This window comes from Linepithema humile, chromosome 6 (assembly GCF_040581485.1).
Source record: "Linepithema humile isolate Giens D197 chromosome 6, Lhum_UNIL_v1.0, whole genome shotgun sequence".
Lineage (NCBI taxonomy): Eukaryota > Metazoa > Arthropoda > Insecta > Hymenoptera > Formicidae > Linepithema > Linepithema humile.
The window spans coordinates 6642297-6660309 of NC_090133.1; the positions used below are offsets into that span (position 1 = coordinate 6642297).

The 18013-nt window shown below is 45.0% G+C and overlaps 1 protein-coding gene across 1 annotated transcript; it reads left to right on the forward strand.

The window, feature by feature from the left end:
* The first annotated feature begins 1722 nt into the window (after nt 1–1722).
* LOC105678228 (neurotrimin) lies at nt 1723–17683 on the forward strand. The gene is made up of 5 exons (XM_012377384.2): nt 1723–2668; nt 7796–7947; nt 10064–10271; nt 10366–10662; nt 11102–17683. Exons 1-5 carry the CDS (start codon nt 2599–2601, stop codon nt 11284–11286), a joined length of 912 nt encoding a protein of 303 aa, XP_012232807.1. The 5' UTR covers nt 1723–2598; the 3' UTR covers nt 11287–17683.
* Nucleotides 17684–18013: the final 330 nt, after the last annotated feature.

An 18013-nucleotide genomic window follows, 5' to 3' on the forward strand; every position in this document is an offset into this window, starting at 1 on the left:
GACGGCGGTTAATTTCGGGAAGAGGACGCGAAAGCAGGAAACGATATTAATCTAGATAACATCGAACTGAAAAACTTTTTATTGCAAATTATATTAAGTGGAAAAAATAAATTGAAATTCGCCATAAAGTCGATAAATAAATATTTGTTTATTTATCAGCGTAAATAGAACGAGAGAACGAGGAAAACTATATCAAAATGTCAAGCGCATAATGATAAGTGAATGATAACATACTGATGTCAGTAATAAAAAAGTAGCACACAAAGTTTCAATTAATATTAAACTTCGATTAAATGAAAATAGAATAAGATTGGGGACACGATGAACCTACTGTTCAAACGTCGGAGAACGAGAATGCTGATACCGGTCTGTTGCGCTCGAGGAGAACACGAATGAAAGCGACGGCAATATTTTTTTCCTATTAAATAGGCGAGCCCACGGCACATCAGTCTCCGGGGATAAGATTCATACCGTAAGCGGCTTAACATTTGTCCACGGTGAAGCGAGGTGAAGCTTCATGGCGGGATGAGGGACTCCAAATACATTTCCGCCATTTCGTTCCAGGCGGTCTACCTCAATTTCAACGTTGCATATTGCATAGATGCCCGAGCTACGATACTCGCGAAACATTATTTAACATAATATATGAATACATGTCCAATTATACAGATTGTTTTCGTTAAAATTTCATTTTCCGCGAGCGTAATTACACTTCTCGAGAATAAGTAGATGCAATTCACATCTCATCTCCGAGTGATCTATTTCTCGCATCGCGGAAGCTGAAAAACTTTTAGGTCGCATAAATATCGGAGAGAAACTCCGAGTGTGTCTTAATGGTTAGGCATTAGATATATGCTCGCGAAAGATTAAGGAATCCGAGAATCCGGAAAGAACTCGGGGAAACCATTCAGACGGGATCGTCGCGGTTGAAATCTGCGCGTTACGGTATGAGCAAAAGAGATAAAATAGGAACAGGGCGACCGTAATATATGAAAATGTCCGATGCACCCGGAGAAACCCGGAGAAACCCGGAGGAGAGAGAAAGTATGTACAAGTATAGAGATAAAAGTAACGGAGCCGTTAAAGTGTTTCGGAGCTCTTTAATGGAGATCATTAACGAGCGCGGATGGATGATCGCGACAGGCTGGGAACCGCTCCGGTGCGCGACCTGACACGCGCTTTACGAGTGAAACGCGACGTTTAAAGTTTCCCTCGACGGCTGGCAGGAGACACGGATCCGAGGTCACGCTATTCAACCCTAATAGAGAAAGAGAAAAAAATAAAAGAAGCACGAGGGATGCCGCGACACCCTTTAAGAAGCGTGAAATTTGTCCACGCTCACGGGGCAACTAATAATCGCGGCATCGCCGCGTAGAACACGATAGAAGCGACGGAAGCAGCGGTAAACGACAGGAAGAAAGAAGAGAGGGAAAAAGAAACAAGATAGGACGAGGCAAAGGAGGCAAAGGAGACAAGAAGAACGTTGCGAGGGAGAAGAAAAATTTGGAGCGGGTGTACAGCGTGCAGTGGAAAGCTGCGCGGCGCGGAGCGGAGCGCGCAAAGCCGGGATGCGGGGGTAGGAAGGCAGCAACGGCGGCGGCGGCGGCGGCGGCGGCGGCAGCGGCAGCGGCAGCGGCGGCGGCGGCGGCGGCGGCGGAAAAGGCAGAAGGCCTCGAGAAAGGAGGAGGCTGACTGATCGCCGCCGGAGTAGAGAGAGCACGCCTGCGCGGAATCCCCGGGCGGGCGCGGGCAGTGCCACCGGAGGCCCGGCGGTTTCAGAGCTTCGCCCGGGACGACGAACCGCGGACGAGCCGAGTGCGGAAAACCCGCGTCGCGTTTCACAGTACCGCCGACCGATCCGCGCGCTAGTACCGAGTGTCCGTACAACGGGGAGTACAAACGCAGGGTAGAAAAAGAAAAAAAAAGAAGACGAGGAGGGGGGGAGGCGGAGGACCGATTGAAACGCGGGTGGACCGCTTTGTGACCTTGGTGCGCGCGACACACTTCGCCGTCTTCCTCGGGAGTAACAAAGGGGGATCGGTACCCTTTCGCGGGTCCGGTCGGGTGCACGGGGTACGGTGAACCCCGCGCGCGAGGCCGCCCGAAACGCGCTGGATATAAACTCGGCCTCGTTCCGTTAAACCACCCTTGCTTGCCTTCGGTGAGATAATCCGCGCAAATATATTCTATACGGCAAGATAATGTGATACCATAGTGTCGGGAAAAAAGAGACGAGAGAGAGAGAGAGAGAGAGAGAGAAAAGTAGAGGGAGGGGAAGAGAGCGAGAGGGTTATCGGTGGGTGCACGCAACGAGAACGCAACAACGAGTAGGTCGCAGCGGGAAAGTTGCAACGAGAGGGTTGCAACGGCGCGCGAACGCGGGAGAGTATGCGCGATTCCTGGTAGCACCGGCTCTGCTACTGCTGCTGGAGAATGAGCGGAACAACGACGGAAGATTATTAGGAGGGGACGTGCCGAAGGAGAGCGAGAAAGGGACTGGAGGTGCACGCGGGTGTTCCATGAGATGTCAGTGGACCCGTCGTCGGGGACAGTTACGCCGTCGTCGTCGTCGTCGTCGTTTTTGTCGTCGTGATCACCATGAGGAGGTCCTCTTACGTCAACTACTACGTCCTGTGCCTCGTGTGCTGGATTCTACTAGGCATTACCGGTAAGCATCTATTCGCGGGAAAAAGAGAGAGAGAGAGAGAGAGAGAGAGAGAAAAAGAGGGAACTCGACTTGTCACACATGCAATATTACACTATTTCTTGCAACGATCGCGACACAAATTCGCGAAACAGATGGCGGCTGGCCATCTGGCTCGAGAGGCCAGGTTAGGACTCCGCCAGAGGAAGATGTACCGCTAGGCGGATGCTGTATTAAGTGGCTTACTCGACTCGCGATATACATAAGTAGAAGTTGTGATCAAGCTGTCGATGCTGTCGCACGGATTGCGGACAGGCGGGGCTCCGTGAGGGACTTGTGCTGCGGATGGATCGATCAGAGATTTTGGGGTGTAGCAGTACGTTGCATACGTCTCAGCTTCGCGCCGCGTGCATCGGCGAGCGTTACGACGCGTATACGGCGTGCGCGCTTCTCCTCGCCGCGAGAGCCGGCGAACAGCGGGGTTCTCGGGATACGCGAGGATATGCGAGGATAGATAAGGGAAAAAGGACGGAGGACACAGGGGGGGACACAACCTCCGGTCCCCGGTCCAGGACCGTATCTAGCGCCACCCTTGTTTGTCGCGTCGCAGCATTGTGCCTCCCTCCACTCGCTCTTTCCTGTCTCCCTCGCCGCCTCATCTTCTCCCTCACGACTTCCTCCTCTTTGTCCGCCTCTCCTCTGTCGGATCCCTACCGAGATCAGCGTGTCGTCTCGATGATTCCGTCATCGAGGGATGAAGATGAGGGGAGGGAGACGGACGACAGCTTCGCGTCACCCCCTTTTCCTCTGCTGTGGCGTCGTTCAGGGACGTGTCTATCGATTTCATCTCGCGCGGCTGCATCACCGCGATGCGGTCGTGTTTTAAAGCCCGCTCGTGAAACAGGAGCATCACGGACGTCATTCTCGAGACTACGTTTATGTTACGCGTTAACTACGTTATCGCGAGTATGTGCTGTTTGTAAAATAGCTCAATCTCTACCGCTCCATTACCGAGATATGTCGCGGAAAGAAACTCGGCGATTTTGCGTCTTTCTTCTTTTAAACGTCAAGTCGATAAAAGAAGGGAAACAAATATCCTTAAATAACTTGCAAAACAATCTATTAATTTACAAGTATTTTTCAGTGAATTTAATTCCCTCATCTAATTTTACTCCCCGCCGAATTTAATTTGCTCCTATTTTTTTTTTTTTTAAGAATTAATCTATTTTCAACTAAAAAAAAATAGTCTTTCCTTTTTAGCAAAGAATGTAAAAACTTTCCTCTCGAATGTAAGCGAGAAATGAACCGCGGGATTAGTTTTGACAAGCGGGCAATTTTCTGTCTCCGTTGAACAGGCAAACAGACAAATTATGTGATTGCTCTAAAGCGTTTAACCGATTGGCGCGACTACGCGCGACGCAATGTCTGACATGTTACAAGTCGTTTAAAGAACGACCTCGCTCGCAACATGCCCGTCTCTTTAGCGAGGCGTGATCAATTCCGGGAGCAGCGGAGCGCGAGCGGAAAATCTGAAGCGCTGATAAAATCGGATTATCACCGTGGAACTCGTCAGCGTTCGTGGTCGCGCGGAAAGTCCATCGACTTGCCGCGTCGATGCAATCGGATTGCGTGGCCGGTTGTTTGGATAATATGCTTAAGTAAGGATCGGCGTAGTTTCCCCTAACGTGCACACTAACTGAAAAGTACGCTAACTGCTTTCGATTACGAGAGCTACTACACCGCGAGGAGTTTCGCAGTTCAGACTGGGTAATGACCGGATTATTCCGGCATCGCTTCAGCGATACATTATGCACTTTCGATCCGAAGTACTTACATGTACGTATATACGCACGCACATGTAAAGACGTGCCGCTGTGTGTGTGTGTGTGTATGTGTACAACCGTTGATTATACTTCACCGGTGATTAACCGCGGGCCGCTCCGGAAATGGAGAAGTTCGACGCGCGCTATCAACGTGGCTGCTACAACTCAGGACTGAACTACTGCCTCGAGACGCTACGCGCGACTCTTACACGCGTAGCACACGGGCGAAACTGCGTACGAGGTACTCGCAAAAATTACGGATGCATGAAATATATTTTGTGAAACAGCTTCAGCGCGTTTATCGACGTCGCTGGCGTTATTCAGAAAATTGCATTTCCCAAAAAGCAAACGAGTAAAATGAGAACTCTCTGTCTTATTCTTAAGAAAATACTTTAGAAAATTAAATGTAAATAAGGAAAGATTGTTATAAATGCAAATTTCTTGCCTTTTTAAATTAATCTTATAAAGTAAAGGATTAAAGCGATACGGGTACGTCATGTAAATATTTTCAATATAGGACAGTTGAGGGAGCGAGCGTTATTATAAAATCACGTCACGTCGACGGGAAATAATCTTTCAGCGGACCAAAAACTGGAATTTATGAGGCAGTTTAGTACACGATGACGTCGTAAAACTACACTAGCACGCGTACGTGTCGTTCTGATAAAGTGGAAAAGGAAACACCGGCCCTCCCGGACACAACTCGAATCTCTCTCTACACATCGCGCAGCTTTGTCTCTCGGGAAATATACGATTTTAGATCCGCCTTCTATTTCCGGAAAATTTACTTTTTCCCCGTTCCCTTCGCGCGATCACGTTCCAATCACGCTCGATTACACAGCAGGGAGGTGTGCATCGGCAACACATCTTCGCGACTTATTGCTGCGTGAAGCGGGAAAGGAACTCTTTCGGATTTTCGTAATAGCTCGTATTTCTCAACGGCGATTCCCCGGGCTACTTTTATTTTTTATTCTGCTATTTTTTACATCCAAAGTGCTCTGTAAAATCGTATTTTGATAAACAATAAAGCGATATACCACTCAATCCAGATAACATTTTACGTCTTCGAAATAGCGCACACGGTTTATTTCTTTTCGAGACTCTTAAATAATGCACGACTGAGAATATCGTGTCGCCGTCCGCCGGCTTTACAGCTTTTACCGAGAATCTCCCGGACGAACGTGATTTCCACGCACCCTTCGAGAGTTACGACGGGGCGACACAATCCGACTTACAAAACGTCGACATGAATAATGCACTCACCCGGCATCCGCTCGTTGTCGCATTTATGTTCAACGACATAGCGATGTATAAACATTTACCATTGCTTGTTAATGAATTTGCTTCGATCATTATAACGTGACATTGCAATTTTACATTGATACATATCTAGAACGCGTTATCTTCCAATTTGCGTACGCGATTTAATCACGAGATAAATGCGATTATTACGCACCCCTGCGGGATTGTCGCAATTTTTTATGTAATTCGATCCACCGCACGCCGGCGGATGAAAAATACGTTTGGGGCGGCATAGGCAGCATTTAACGACAACGCTATTTGTGCCCCCTTTCGCGGTAGGCAAATGACGACGACAAGGGCACAACCGCGGCGACTAGAGGCGCGTGCGCGCAGCTGCGCAGATTTTACGTCCCTCAAGATCGCGCCGAGAGGATCGACTGTGTCGAGAGAAGGACCGGTAGTAGCCTCATTTCGACACAAGCTCGTATCTCTCCGGCACATTTGACAATACGGGCGCGCGCGCGTTGATTGCCAATCTAATGCCGTTCGCACGGAAACGTGTCAGTAGATAGATTCGTCGGTTGCGGAATCACAGAGGATACAACTACAACATTTCCGGAACGACATGATTCCGTTGCTAGACTAGAGAAGGACGTTTCTATCGTAACCAACTGTTAATGATCAAAATCAATCGCTATTCAGCACTAGACGAATTGTTGTGAAAAGTCCGTATAACGATAATAACACGGTTTTTTTTCAACTTTGTAAACAATAAATTTAAAGAAAAGAGAATTTTTACTTTTAGAATTAATTTTACAATTTTCAAATTTTGCCTCGAATTTTTATTTGAAGAGAAAACGAAAGTTTCCTCGAAATTAAGTAAAAGAGAGAAAATTGTTGCCGATGTTTACCTTAGCTTACCGATTGTGCGTTAAGATTAATTTATGATTTATTGCCCCGCGTTTAGCTTGACTGGAGCAATAATTAGCGCCGGCAGTGATTTTCTTGCGTACAAGTAGAACAATCGATGCCGCGATAAGCCGAGTCGTGCGGAGCGAGGTTTGTATCGTGTACAGGTGATTTCATATTTATTCCTTATCACGTCGCGGTTATCGCGCTGGCAATCTTAATTAAGCGTAATTATCACCACCTTTGTTGTTTGTCAAAGTTTCGGCGAATCTTGATAGCGCGACGACACATGCTCACGTCTTACGTAATTCAAACGCCTGCGCGGAATTAATAACGCCAGTCGCAAATACGACTCCGCTAATTAGTAACACAATAAACCCTATGCAATCAACGGATCACAGCAAGACGCGGAAGTAAAATAAGCTACGTGCTAGAACATGCAAAACTATATCCCGCAGTTTAACTCCTGCGTGCATAAATTATTCTTACGCCGTATTACAAGATAGAATTCTTCACACATAGACGTAATATTTGGAAACTATTCTTCAATTACGGTGATCGTGATAGCTGAGCAAATCCGGGTAAGTAAGCACGAGATTTCACGATCAAATATTAGATCGAATGCGGTATCGTCAAGGTCGTTGGAACAACGCCCATGCATTTCTCCCTCCCTCCCCCCCTCTCTCTCTCTCTCTCTCTTTCTCGCCGAATACTGATCCGCCTTTAGATTTCCCGGATCGGAATCCCTGGGATTAGTATCCATTTCCCTGGGGCACGGCACCTTGGCTCCGCGATAGGATTTATTCTGAATAGCGTCGGTCGCGCGCGAGCGAATACGGCGCACGAATGCGGAATAGTCCCTTCTCGACCTCTGGCTTGCCTTATTATTCCATTGCGACGCTAACGTCACTACCTCCATGTTAATTTGCCGCATAACGTGCCGACGGCAGTGATACAAGCGAGCTATACGAATATAATTTAAGGATGCATCGCCGATGCAACACGCGCGTTTCACGCATTCGCGATGTTTCCCTTCCCCCCCCCCCTCCCCCGGCGAAAGAATATATTTTCGGGATCGTCCATCCGCATTGCGCCGCATTTCTCCGTCCAGCAATTGCACGTAACAAATGCCGCCGCACACGCGAGACACTTTTGCGAAAATCGTTTCCTTTTCCAGGAGTGAGTACGAGATCGCATTCGTTGGTGAAGAGGTTCGACGGGATTTACACGGGGCCTTACTTCGACTCGAACACTCCAACGAATATCACGGCGCAGCTGGGCACTCACGCTTATTTACCGTGCAAAGTGCGGCAACTTGGTAACAAATCAGTAAGTTATATCTGAGAATATATAACTTAATTATCTCGACCTAAAAGAAGGACGATAGGGTGAAACCGAGCGCTGCTATTTCGATCACGGAGCTATTCTAATCGAACGAAAAGACAGAATTATTGCACATCGATATACCGTAAAGTTTGCTCAATAAGGCCAGCGGTACAAAAATATATTACGTGTAATAATTAATTAGATTCGATTAAATTTCACCGTTCGTTTTAACTAGATCGATCGCGCAATTTAAATAGCTTCGATCGACAATTTCTATTCTGTGTCAACAATGAAAATCTTCAGCTAGCAATTTTTCTTTGAATAATGTGAAAAATATTAATCTCAACAATGTGACGTGTACAGCAATTTTTATTGTCTTGTGTTATCATTTATCTTCGAACTTTATGTAAAGCCAACATGACTTCATACATATCAAGCACAGCTGTCATCGTGCCACCAAATTGAGACCTAATTTATCTTTGCCATATTTTTGATATTAGGAACGTGCTGTGCCTTACATGTTCCATACATTGACAGTTTGATTTATTAACGAGCTTATTTGTCACGCGGTAACACGTAATGGCCAAATTCCTGACTGACAGAGGCACGTAAATGGGCAAATTCCTACTAACAATAGAACTTTATTTGAGATATGGCAATAACAAAAAAAAAAAAACCTTCCGATAAATTATTTGCACTGACAATAAACTGAGCAACAAATTCGGAAGGTGATTTATTCCTATTTTTGCCGTATGCCATTTCGTCGCCTACATACAAACTAGATTTATTTGCAAGCGGACACGTCTTTTTTTTTGCGTCTACCTTCGCTTTTATTTTATTATTAATACCGAGCGCTCGGATTATAATCGGCGCATCAAAGCGAGTACGAGTTATTTCCGTTATCAATCATTCTTTTCATTAACGGCCCGCTGCGGAATAAACGTCGATCCTGGACGGCTCACAACTGCTTCTATCAAAAGTCGCGCAGATAATGCAATGTCATACCTAATATAGCTTCACGACCGCACTATCGCGAGACCCATCCTATTTTCGTCGTGACGGATAACTGTCGACGACAGATAAGCCGCCTACGTGTCACGTGCTATTAAATCGTCCTCCGCGATCTCTCCCCCGCGGTCCCTCGTCGTCAGATCAATTTACCACGCTAATAGAACGCCACCAATCGGCTAATGATTCGCGTTTTATCCGGCTCTTCCCGTTCGCTCCCGTAACCCGCATCGCGAGATCGGTAACCGTAGCACGTGTGTGTCGACAATTTCGCGTGAGGCGGGTGTCGTCGGACGTGTAATAAAATTCCCATTGACACGCAGCCCTCGCGGAGGTGGTCCCCGCGTCTCTCTCTCTCGTTAACGAACCGGTCGGACGCGTACGCAAGCGTGCGCGGCGGGGTGTGCAGGGTGCACGCCTGTCGCTGTTGGCACGCGGTCGACGACTAAGTATCCGGTAACACGCGACCCCCGTATAATCCCCGCGCGTTACTTCAAGGGCCCGCAGTCGCCGCCACCGCGATCCTTATCGGCCGGCGAATTAAATGTACCTAGTACCTCGCCTTCTTTCGACAACACACACTCGTCCTAACGTCGCGCACCATCTAGATTTACGTCGATCGCGCGCGAGCCTTCCTTGATGGCCGTCCGGTCGATGAACGATAAATTAACTGGGCGGCAGGAGTCGAAGATTGATCGTCCGGAATCAGAACAAGCCGAATATACCGTTTCTTATCTTTCTTTTTTTTCATTATATCTTGCCTCTATCCTTTACACTCGCCGAGCTTTTTACGCATTACTAACTTTTTCTGTCACTCTCGATGTTCGCTCAGCTGTGAATAAATGATTCTCGCGATTCTGAGATTAAGCTAATGCGATTACAAGAACGACAATTGATGAAAATAAATTTCAGACATATTTAAGGATACTTAAAAATATTATCTGTTCTGCGACAATAACTGAGAGGAAACTAAGTAACAACTTCAACAATGAAGTTTCATTGCAAATTAATAAAATTTCAACGCGCAATTGTCGGAGGATTATGAAAACATTTTGTATTCTGGAAAAAGATTTAACGCGTTGTGTAAGGTGATCGTTTATTTCGGCTAAAGGTCTCCTGGATTAGAAGAAGAGATGCGCATATTCTCTCGGTGGACAGAACAATGTTCATTCCGGACGAAAGGTTCCAAGCGATTTCTGGAGAAGCAGACACGTGGACGCTGCAGGTGAAATACGTCCAAGCGCGCGACGAAGGCGAGTACGAGTGCCAAATCTCGACCGACCCGAAGAAGAGTCACATCATCAAGCTCAACATCGTCGGTAAGTCGCGGAGTAATGTATAAACCGCTTGTTCGTCAAACCGCGAGAAGCGACGGGGGGAAATATCGAGTAATCGAACGCCGTCGTGTTGCAGTGCCAAAGATCGAGATCTTGGGGGACCGTGACATGTACGTGAAAACCGGAAGTACAGTCGCGATACGATGCGTGATAAAGCAGTCCCTCGAGGGCCCGTTCTACGTTTTCTGGTACCACGAGGGCGATCGCGTTCTAAATTATCAGTTGAACAAGATCGACATTCAGACGAAGAGGATCGAGCAAGATACGGTGAGCAGCCTCGTAATCCACAACGCGAAACGGGAGGACTCGGGTAATTATACTTGCAGCCCGAGTAATCTGGACAGCGCAAGCGTGCAGCTGCATGTACTAAACGGTGAGTGGAACATTATTTTGAAATAAAAATTCTTATTTTTATTTCAAGTTTATTTTTATTTCAAGTATTTCAGTTCTTAAAAAATCAAATACAAAAATTTAAACTGATTGTGAGCTTCGTATTTCTTTTCGTCTAAACATAAACTTATAATTTATAATTTCACTGATCGTAAAACTGCATATGAGAAATTTTTAATACACTCGAGACGTGTCGCAGAGAGTATAAATACGATAATATTTATTTTACGAAAAAAATATAGGTCAGTGTAGTTCTTTAAAAGTTGACTTATACTTACATAAAATTAAAGAAAAACTTAGTTTAAAATAATAAAAATGGAACAGCTTGAAATTTTTTTTTTCTAAACATAGATCACTATTACGTAAATATCGTATATATATAGTTGTTTTATTAGATGCAAATATATCCGATAATTTTCTAGGGGAACACCCTGCGGCGATACAGAGAGGCATGAGTTCAGCGCCGTGCGGCTGTCCCACCATATGGTGGCTGGCAGGCGTGGTGACACTGTACGCGAATCACAGCACCCGCGTATTCGTCATCGTTTTTCTGCTCCATATGTTTCTCCACTCGAAAGATCCATTTTACTTTGACACGGAACGATAATCAGGCAAGACCGGAGAATGGTATACGCATATAATCGATTATCTCCTGCTACGAGACCCCGACTACCTCGAGAGAAGAGATCCTCGACCATTGCGAGCCGATTTCCAAAGGATCAGGGACAAAAAGGGCGAGGGTGAGAGGATTCGGAAAATAGAGGGTGAAGCAATAGAGGGAAAAAGAGACCGGAGAAGAAAATAATGATCCCGGAGGTAGTATGTTTTTTCTCCCTGCGCGCAAAGTAAGAGTTAAAGAGATTCATCTCGATTATCGAGACAGTGATCCGGCCGTTAGAAATTAGGAATTAGTTAATTATATGAATTCTTGTTAAATTGCTGCGAGAGCTATACGTGCTGGGGAAGTTATGAAATTTTTGACGTTGTCGAAAATATAAATTAGATGGAGCTTGAAGAACGGGTGGTCCGTGAATATGAGTGCAGCTCAAAATTTCGGTAAGAAATGTCGCACACATTCATCATTTGAAAGCCATTTATTGAGTTCCAATGTATTCACTTTTCTTTTAAATAGAAAAAAAAAACGAATAATTATATACTTAAAAAGAAGCAATAATTGCGAATTCTGTGATTTCTTGATACATTCCATATTTGTGCTCCTACAGAATTGTTTCACGTACTTCCCGTTTGTTAGCTCAACAAGGTAGAAAGTTACGAAATCTCAAAGAAAGGAACGCCCTAAGAACGATCGCGATCCCGAGATCCTGTCGCGAGGGCGTTGGGTGGTTTCGTAGCGTCCATTACAGGAACAAGAAGGCGATAATGTGACAGAGAATATATAGATAGAAGAAAAATAAGAGCGACAGGGAAAAGAGAGAAGGTTGCAGAGGGGATCGTCGATGAGTGACGGGACACAGAAAAAGAACCGTCGTGAAAATGGGCAAAAAAAAAACGAACAGAAAAACTTCGTCCGCGCCGCTCGAATAGAATTGAAACTTGTTCGATGAATTTTCGAAATGCGATGTGATTAATTATATTCGATAGCGACCGATTATAACAAGCGTGTCTATACTCGACGTCTACCGCGTAATTGAGGATCGTCTTGAGACCGAGCGATCTCGGCCATCGTCCCTTAGACGATTCGTCGATACGCGCCGAAAGCGATTAGATTATTAACTTTATTTTATCGATCAACGAGTCTGCTCCGTAATCGCTTGAAAAGTGACAAAGAAAGAAGAAAGAATTTACGTATATTACTTGAAGTGATCTCATTAGAAGGTGAAAATGTCGTTATTAACATTAATAACGCAGCGATGGCAATATTCAATCGGAAGAAAAGATTCATATCAAGCGACGCTTTACCATATCAAATCCACAGTCGCGATATTCTGATATTCTCAATACAGCCAGATTCCAAGAAGTAGTCGAAGTAATAAATCACAAGCCATTCATTTTACACGGATGATTTTTATCCGCAGTAAGTCGATCGAGAATGAAGCGAGATATCGCGATGGAAATTATCACTGCCTCTATTTAATATTTAGCCGTTCAAAGGCGACGAGAGTCTCGAGACGATCCGCGAGAGAAAGAGAAAACTTCGGTATTAAAACGCATTGAGTATACACACGCCGATCAAAATATATCATACGTCCGCGCATGCACAGTTTGATTCACTGCGACGCGGGCCGCGCAGAACAGATGCCTTTTCTACTGACTCATTTACGCATCTCGTCACGCGATTTCGTGGAAGTATCACGTTTTTATAGAAAATTGAAATATCTTTTAGGAACATAGAGAAAATTTATATACCAATTTACTTGGAAAATCAATGTTTATATAATAAAAACAGTTTTGTTCTCTCCTCGAAAGTTCTCCAAAATGCGTATTGTAACTATTTCCTATCGTCTCGCGATTATTCATATTGAAATGTTAATACAACACCTTTTTTATATAAAATTTATAAATCTATATTATCGTATTATATAACAATTTCATATGTATATTAAATCCCTTTCTGATTCTTTTTCGACAATATTTTTCACAAATTATCAAACATTTTATAGACGGTTAACAATAGGGGAATACTTTCGATAGGTATCTTTTGATAATATCTCGCGTATCTCCACGACGGTTTTGGCCCGCGGCGCGCCGTCTCTGAGCATGATCGGTTGTATAATTTAGCGGACGAGCGTACGGCTTTCCGGTGGGCGCCCGCGCCCACCGTGAATTTGCTTTCTTCTCGCAAGTACTAGAGGAATACTGTTTTTTATAATATTATATATATAAATAAATATATATATATAAATATATATACAAACGAACAGAAATATATATATATGTATATGTGTACGCGCGCAAATACGTTGCACATGGGTGTTGAATATTGAACAAGTTTCAGCTCGCACAAACGAGAGGCGCATATAAAGCGAACAGTACGTACGTTCTCAGTGCGTTCTCATTAAAACAATTTTTTGAGGAAGAGTCTTAAAGGGATACAGGGAAATGTGAAAGAGAGAGATAAAGAGAAAGAAAGAGGAAGAAAGAGAGAAAGATACATCGTACGACACGAGGACACCGGCAGGAGACGAACGATTCGTTAGAATATCTACGATTCATGTGATTGTAAATACCGTAACATAGCATATAAATAACGTAACGTTAATTAATGATATGCTGTACGTGTTACACTAAAGAAACAAGAAAAAAATAAACACTAAATAACGTTACTGTGTAATTTTTCGGATCGTAAAAAAAAACACGCATTGGAATGGGTCTGGCCGCCTGTGCTAACCGGCTCGGGAATCATGCACGGTATCAGAAGACAGAGAGATTTTATTGACAAAGGATGCCGCGTGCTCACATGTATACGATGTTCATAAACACGAAATCGTCTGAGATTTCCATTCCGAACATTCGCGGGTGACGCGAGATCACGCGTGGAAATTGAGACACAATTTTCACGCATCGTCCGGATAACTAAGAAAGACGTTTTCGAGTGCGATGGGCGTACAACTTGTCGTAGATCAGCAAAAAAAAAAAAAGCCACCGTTTCGGAAACGAAGCGCGAAGCACCGGCGCGCACGCTTTTCCAAGGCGCGCCGGTGCGTCCGGGGTGTGCGTGGGAAGAGGAGCGCGCGCGTTTTTCCGCGAACGCGCTCGTGGATAGCACGGGCCGGCCACACGCGACTAGATGTAACACTAATTAACGCTTAGCGTAAGAGAAACTAACGGATATAAATGCAGATATATTGTCGGACATTAATAATCAGGAAGAGGCGAGTGCGCGAGGGACGACTGCGTGCTGCGCGACTCGAATGCGAGCGTATGGTCTGAAACTTTAGCGTGTGAGTCTGTCTGAGCGCGAAAAAGACTGAAAGAAAAAAAAAAAAAAAACATGGCGCGAAAGGGAATGAGAGAGTGAGAGAAAATAAGCCACACGCATACGTACACACGTACACACGGACACAGACGCACACAATACACACGCTCAGTACACTGAGAGAAGTTCGTTGGACTGACGTGCGCCAAAGCGTTGGTCGAATGACATATTTTAAGGTAAAAAAAGGTCGATCGGGGACGTTGTGGCACCTTCTTATATATCGTTTCCGTTTTTCCTTCTTCCCGCGCCTCGCGAGGCCACATTCAAACGTCGACGCAAATGAAAAGGGCTAAAAACAGGCTCGTGTGAGGCCACGCGGCCGCGATTAAAACTCCCCATCGCTCCTTTCAATGCCTCCCTTAACGCGGGCCTCCCCCTCGCGGGGTGGAAGAAGGAATGCAATTCCGCGTCCGTCTCCGTCGCCCTTTTGCTTCACCGCGCATAGGGAGAAGTAACTCAAACGGGGAGGAGGATAGCGAGACGGCGAAAACCCGGCTGAGAAACGTCGTCCTAAGATCGTAATTCTAACGTCGTAGAACAGCATTGAATTTTTGTACCGAAATCTATTGTAGTCCTTAAGTGTACACTTCTTTCCGTTCGACGTTGCCGACCGTGAGCTTACATCCTTATTCTCGGTTTTTGTCTGAACGCGTCGCGGGGAGGAGGGATAGAAAACGGAGAAAATCTCGAAAATACCTTCTCGCAAGCTCCTCGATCGTTGCATTAAAGCTCCCGGAGCCGTCACTGCGATCGTGCAAATCTTTCTTTTTTCCTCTTCACAATGTGCGTTTAAGTAAATTAGATTTCTCGCGTGCCACCGCTCACGGTACGGTCACGGCCGCGGACCGGGAGCTTGAAAAATCTCCGATTGACAGGCGATCGACTCGATCCGCGCCCGGCCGATGCGGAAACGCGCGCCGAATCCCGAGAGTCGCGGTACGAATTCCGAAGTGTGAACACTTGGTTTCGAAAGTGATGCTTGTGACCGTCCTGACAGTATGTCGATGTGCTCTTACGCGTAGATAACACGAGTTAGATGTTTTTTCCAGATAGTAGGCTATATGCAAGAGCGATGTTCGCGTACGAACGATACGACGGGCTGCCGTCGTCGGGGAGATGAAAGACGAAGTGAAATGCGGTGACCCAGAAATAGATCTCTATCAGTCGCGATTCCAATTCCGACGTGATCCATCCAACGTGTAGCCGCGCCGTCGAACGGTCTCGAAAAATTCTTTGTAAAGACGGGAGGACATCCCGGAAATCGATTACGCTCTGTGTGTATGGAAGAAAGAGAGAGGAGAGGGGAGAGAGAGAGAGAGAGAGAGAGAGAGAGAGAAAGAGAGAAAGAGAGAGAAAGAGAGAGAAAGAGGGAGAGACAGGTCACCGAAAAGCGATTTCAAGACGAGCGGCAGAACGAAATGTTATCGAGAAATTTTTTAGACGGACGCTAAACGTCGAAGACTGTAAATGGTACTAGCTCTGCGGAAAATGTATATGATTGTTGTAATTTTAACCCTCTACCGCTTTTGTCGCACTGAGAGCGAATGGCCTGTCCTCGAATGCAATGACACATTTCCGATCTTAACAGCATACGAATTTTCGAAGAACAGCGCTCTGCAGACACGGATGATTCGCTTTTTCGTCCGAGCGGGCATTTATTCTCGGCTGTGGGGGGTTAGAAGCGAATGAGGAACTATTTGTCGTCGATCGATACCCTCGGGACGGCGGATACTTCGTTAACGCGTCTCTGATGACATTCGCGAGAAACGCATCGTACGATCGTGCGATTATTGCACGTGAGCATTGAAGCTCCCGAATGTACGACTCGACGAAATATGTTATCGGCGATGTATTTTTCATTGCGTTCGATCTTTCGGCAAAACGTGAAAATTATTGCTATTACATTACTGAGCGAATGTGTGAAACCGATATCGTAAATCAGGAGCTTCGATCAATCCATTGCGAGCATGTGAGTTCGACTGCGTCCTATTAACGTTAAAGCGAGATCTCACGTTAACGGGCGTTTCGTTGACGGCACGCGACAGATCACATTGTAGTAAGAGGTCTAATTAATCGTTAATGCAACATCGTCTGCCGATTCGAACGTTCGACGAAGGTGATTTATGGCTATCCACGCAAAGATAGATTACGAGAAGTCAGAAAATCGAAATAAAAGAAAGAAGACAGAATTTGTCGAGCGCGCGGATAGGCGGACTATCGATTTAAAGTAAGCGTAAGTTAAAAAAAAAAAAAAAACAGCAAAACACTCTGCAGATATTCCTCGAAGCAAGCCTCGTCTCATGGATTCGCATCTATACACCTTAAGCGCTTTAGGGTTAACGAGAAAAAAATAGACTTTAACGAATCTACGAGATGATGCCGAGGAAAGCGAAAGATGTTAGAGCGAATGAGATAAGTGAAGCGAAAAATTAAAATGCGCGACGAAGTGTATGAGAGAGAGTATAAGAGAGAGTACGAGAGAAAGAGAGAGTGAGAGTGAGAGTGAGTGAGTGAGAGAGAGAGAGAGAGAGAGAGAGAGAGAGAGAGAGAGAGAGGGAGAGAGAATGTGTGTGTATGTGTGCGTATCAGCGAAGGCAAGATAATAAAATCAATGTTAAATCCATCATTACCGGACTCGCAGTTTCGGCAGATAAATCTTCGTTGACCGCCGTTTCTACGCATAAGTTCAATCTCGGTTTTCGAAAGCTGGACGCGACACGCTCACGCGACGTACGATCGCAGCTGCGCCGCTCCGTTATCCGTATTTTAGACGGATGCGGGAGAGAAAAAAAATTTATTATTCACTTTTCGCTCGAGCACGAGCTCCACTTTTCACCAGCGACAAATCAGCGTGCAGACGCGATCGGCATTACACAGAGCCGCGTCCACATCTTGGAAATACTCTTTACATACGAGTTTCAGCATTTCCGTTTTTAAACTATCGTGGCGAAGCGGAACGAAGAACGGTTCCGTTCTATGTGTGTAAGAACCATAAAGCTTAATAAAAGAAAAAAAACATTATACTATGAACTTACGGGATACCTAATAAAAGTAAGCCAAACCGTTACGAATGAGTTTCATTTTTTCCTCAAAAGATTTCTTTGTAATAAGTTAAAAGTATGATTAAAATCAATATGATGTCGTTGATATAATACAAATATAACATTGTGTATTATTTCTTCTTCTAATAGTTTTGTAAATAATATTTTTTATAAATTTCGCATTTATTTTTGCTTTTTTTTAACAGCATTAAGATAATACTGCTTTATATTAAATATTGTGACTTTGTTAGAGTATATTTTACTATAACATTAATATTTACTTCTCCATTACTTATTTCTCCATTTACAATTAATTTTAAGCATAATTTTTTAATGCAAAGCTTTGATGCGTTGAT

What these genes read in the sequence shown, in the direction of transcription:
- LOC105678228 (XM_012377384.2), top strand. Translation starts at nt 2,599, where the DNA reads ATGAGGAGGTCCTCTTACGTCAACTACTACGTCCTGTGCCTCGTGTGC. An exon ending in GGCAACTTGGTAACAAATCA is followed by an intron (nt 7,948 to 10,063) that starts GTAAGTTATATC and finishes TTTCGGCTAAAG; the next exon opens with GTCTCCTGGATTAGAAGAAG. An exon ending in CATCAAGCTCAACATCGTCG is followed by an intron (nt 10,272 to 10,365) that starts GTAAGTCGCGGA and finishes GTCGTGTTGCAG; the next exon opens with TGCCAAAGATCGAGATCTTG.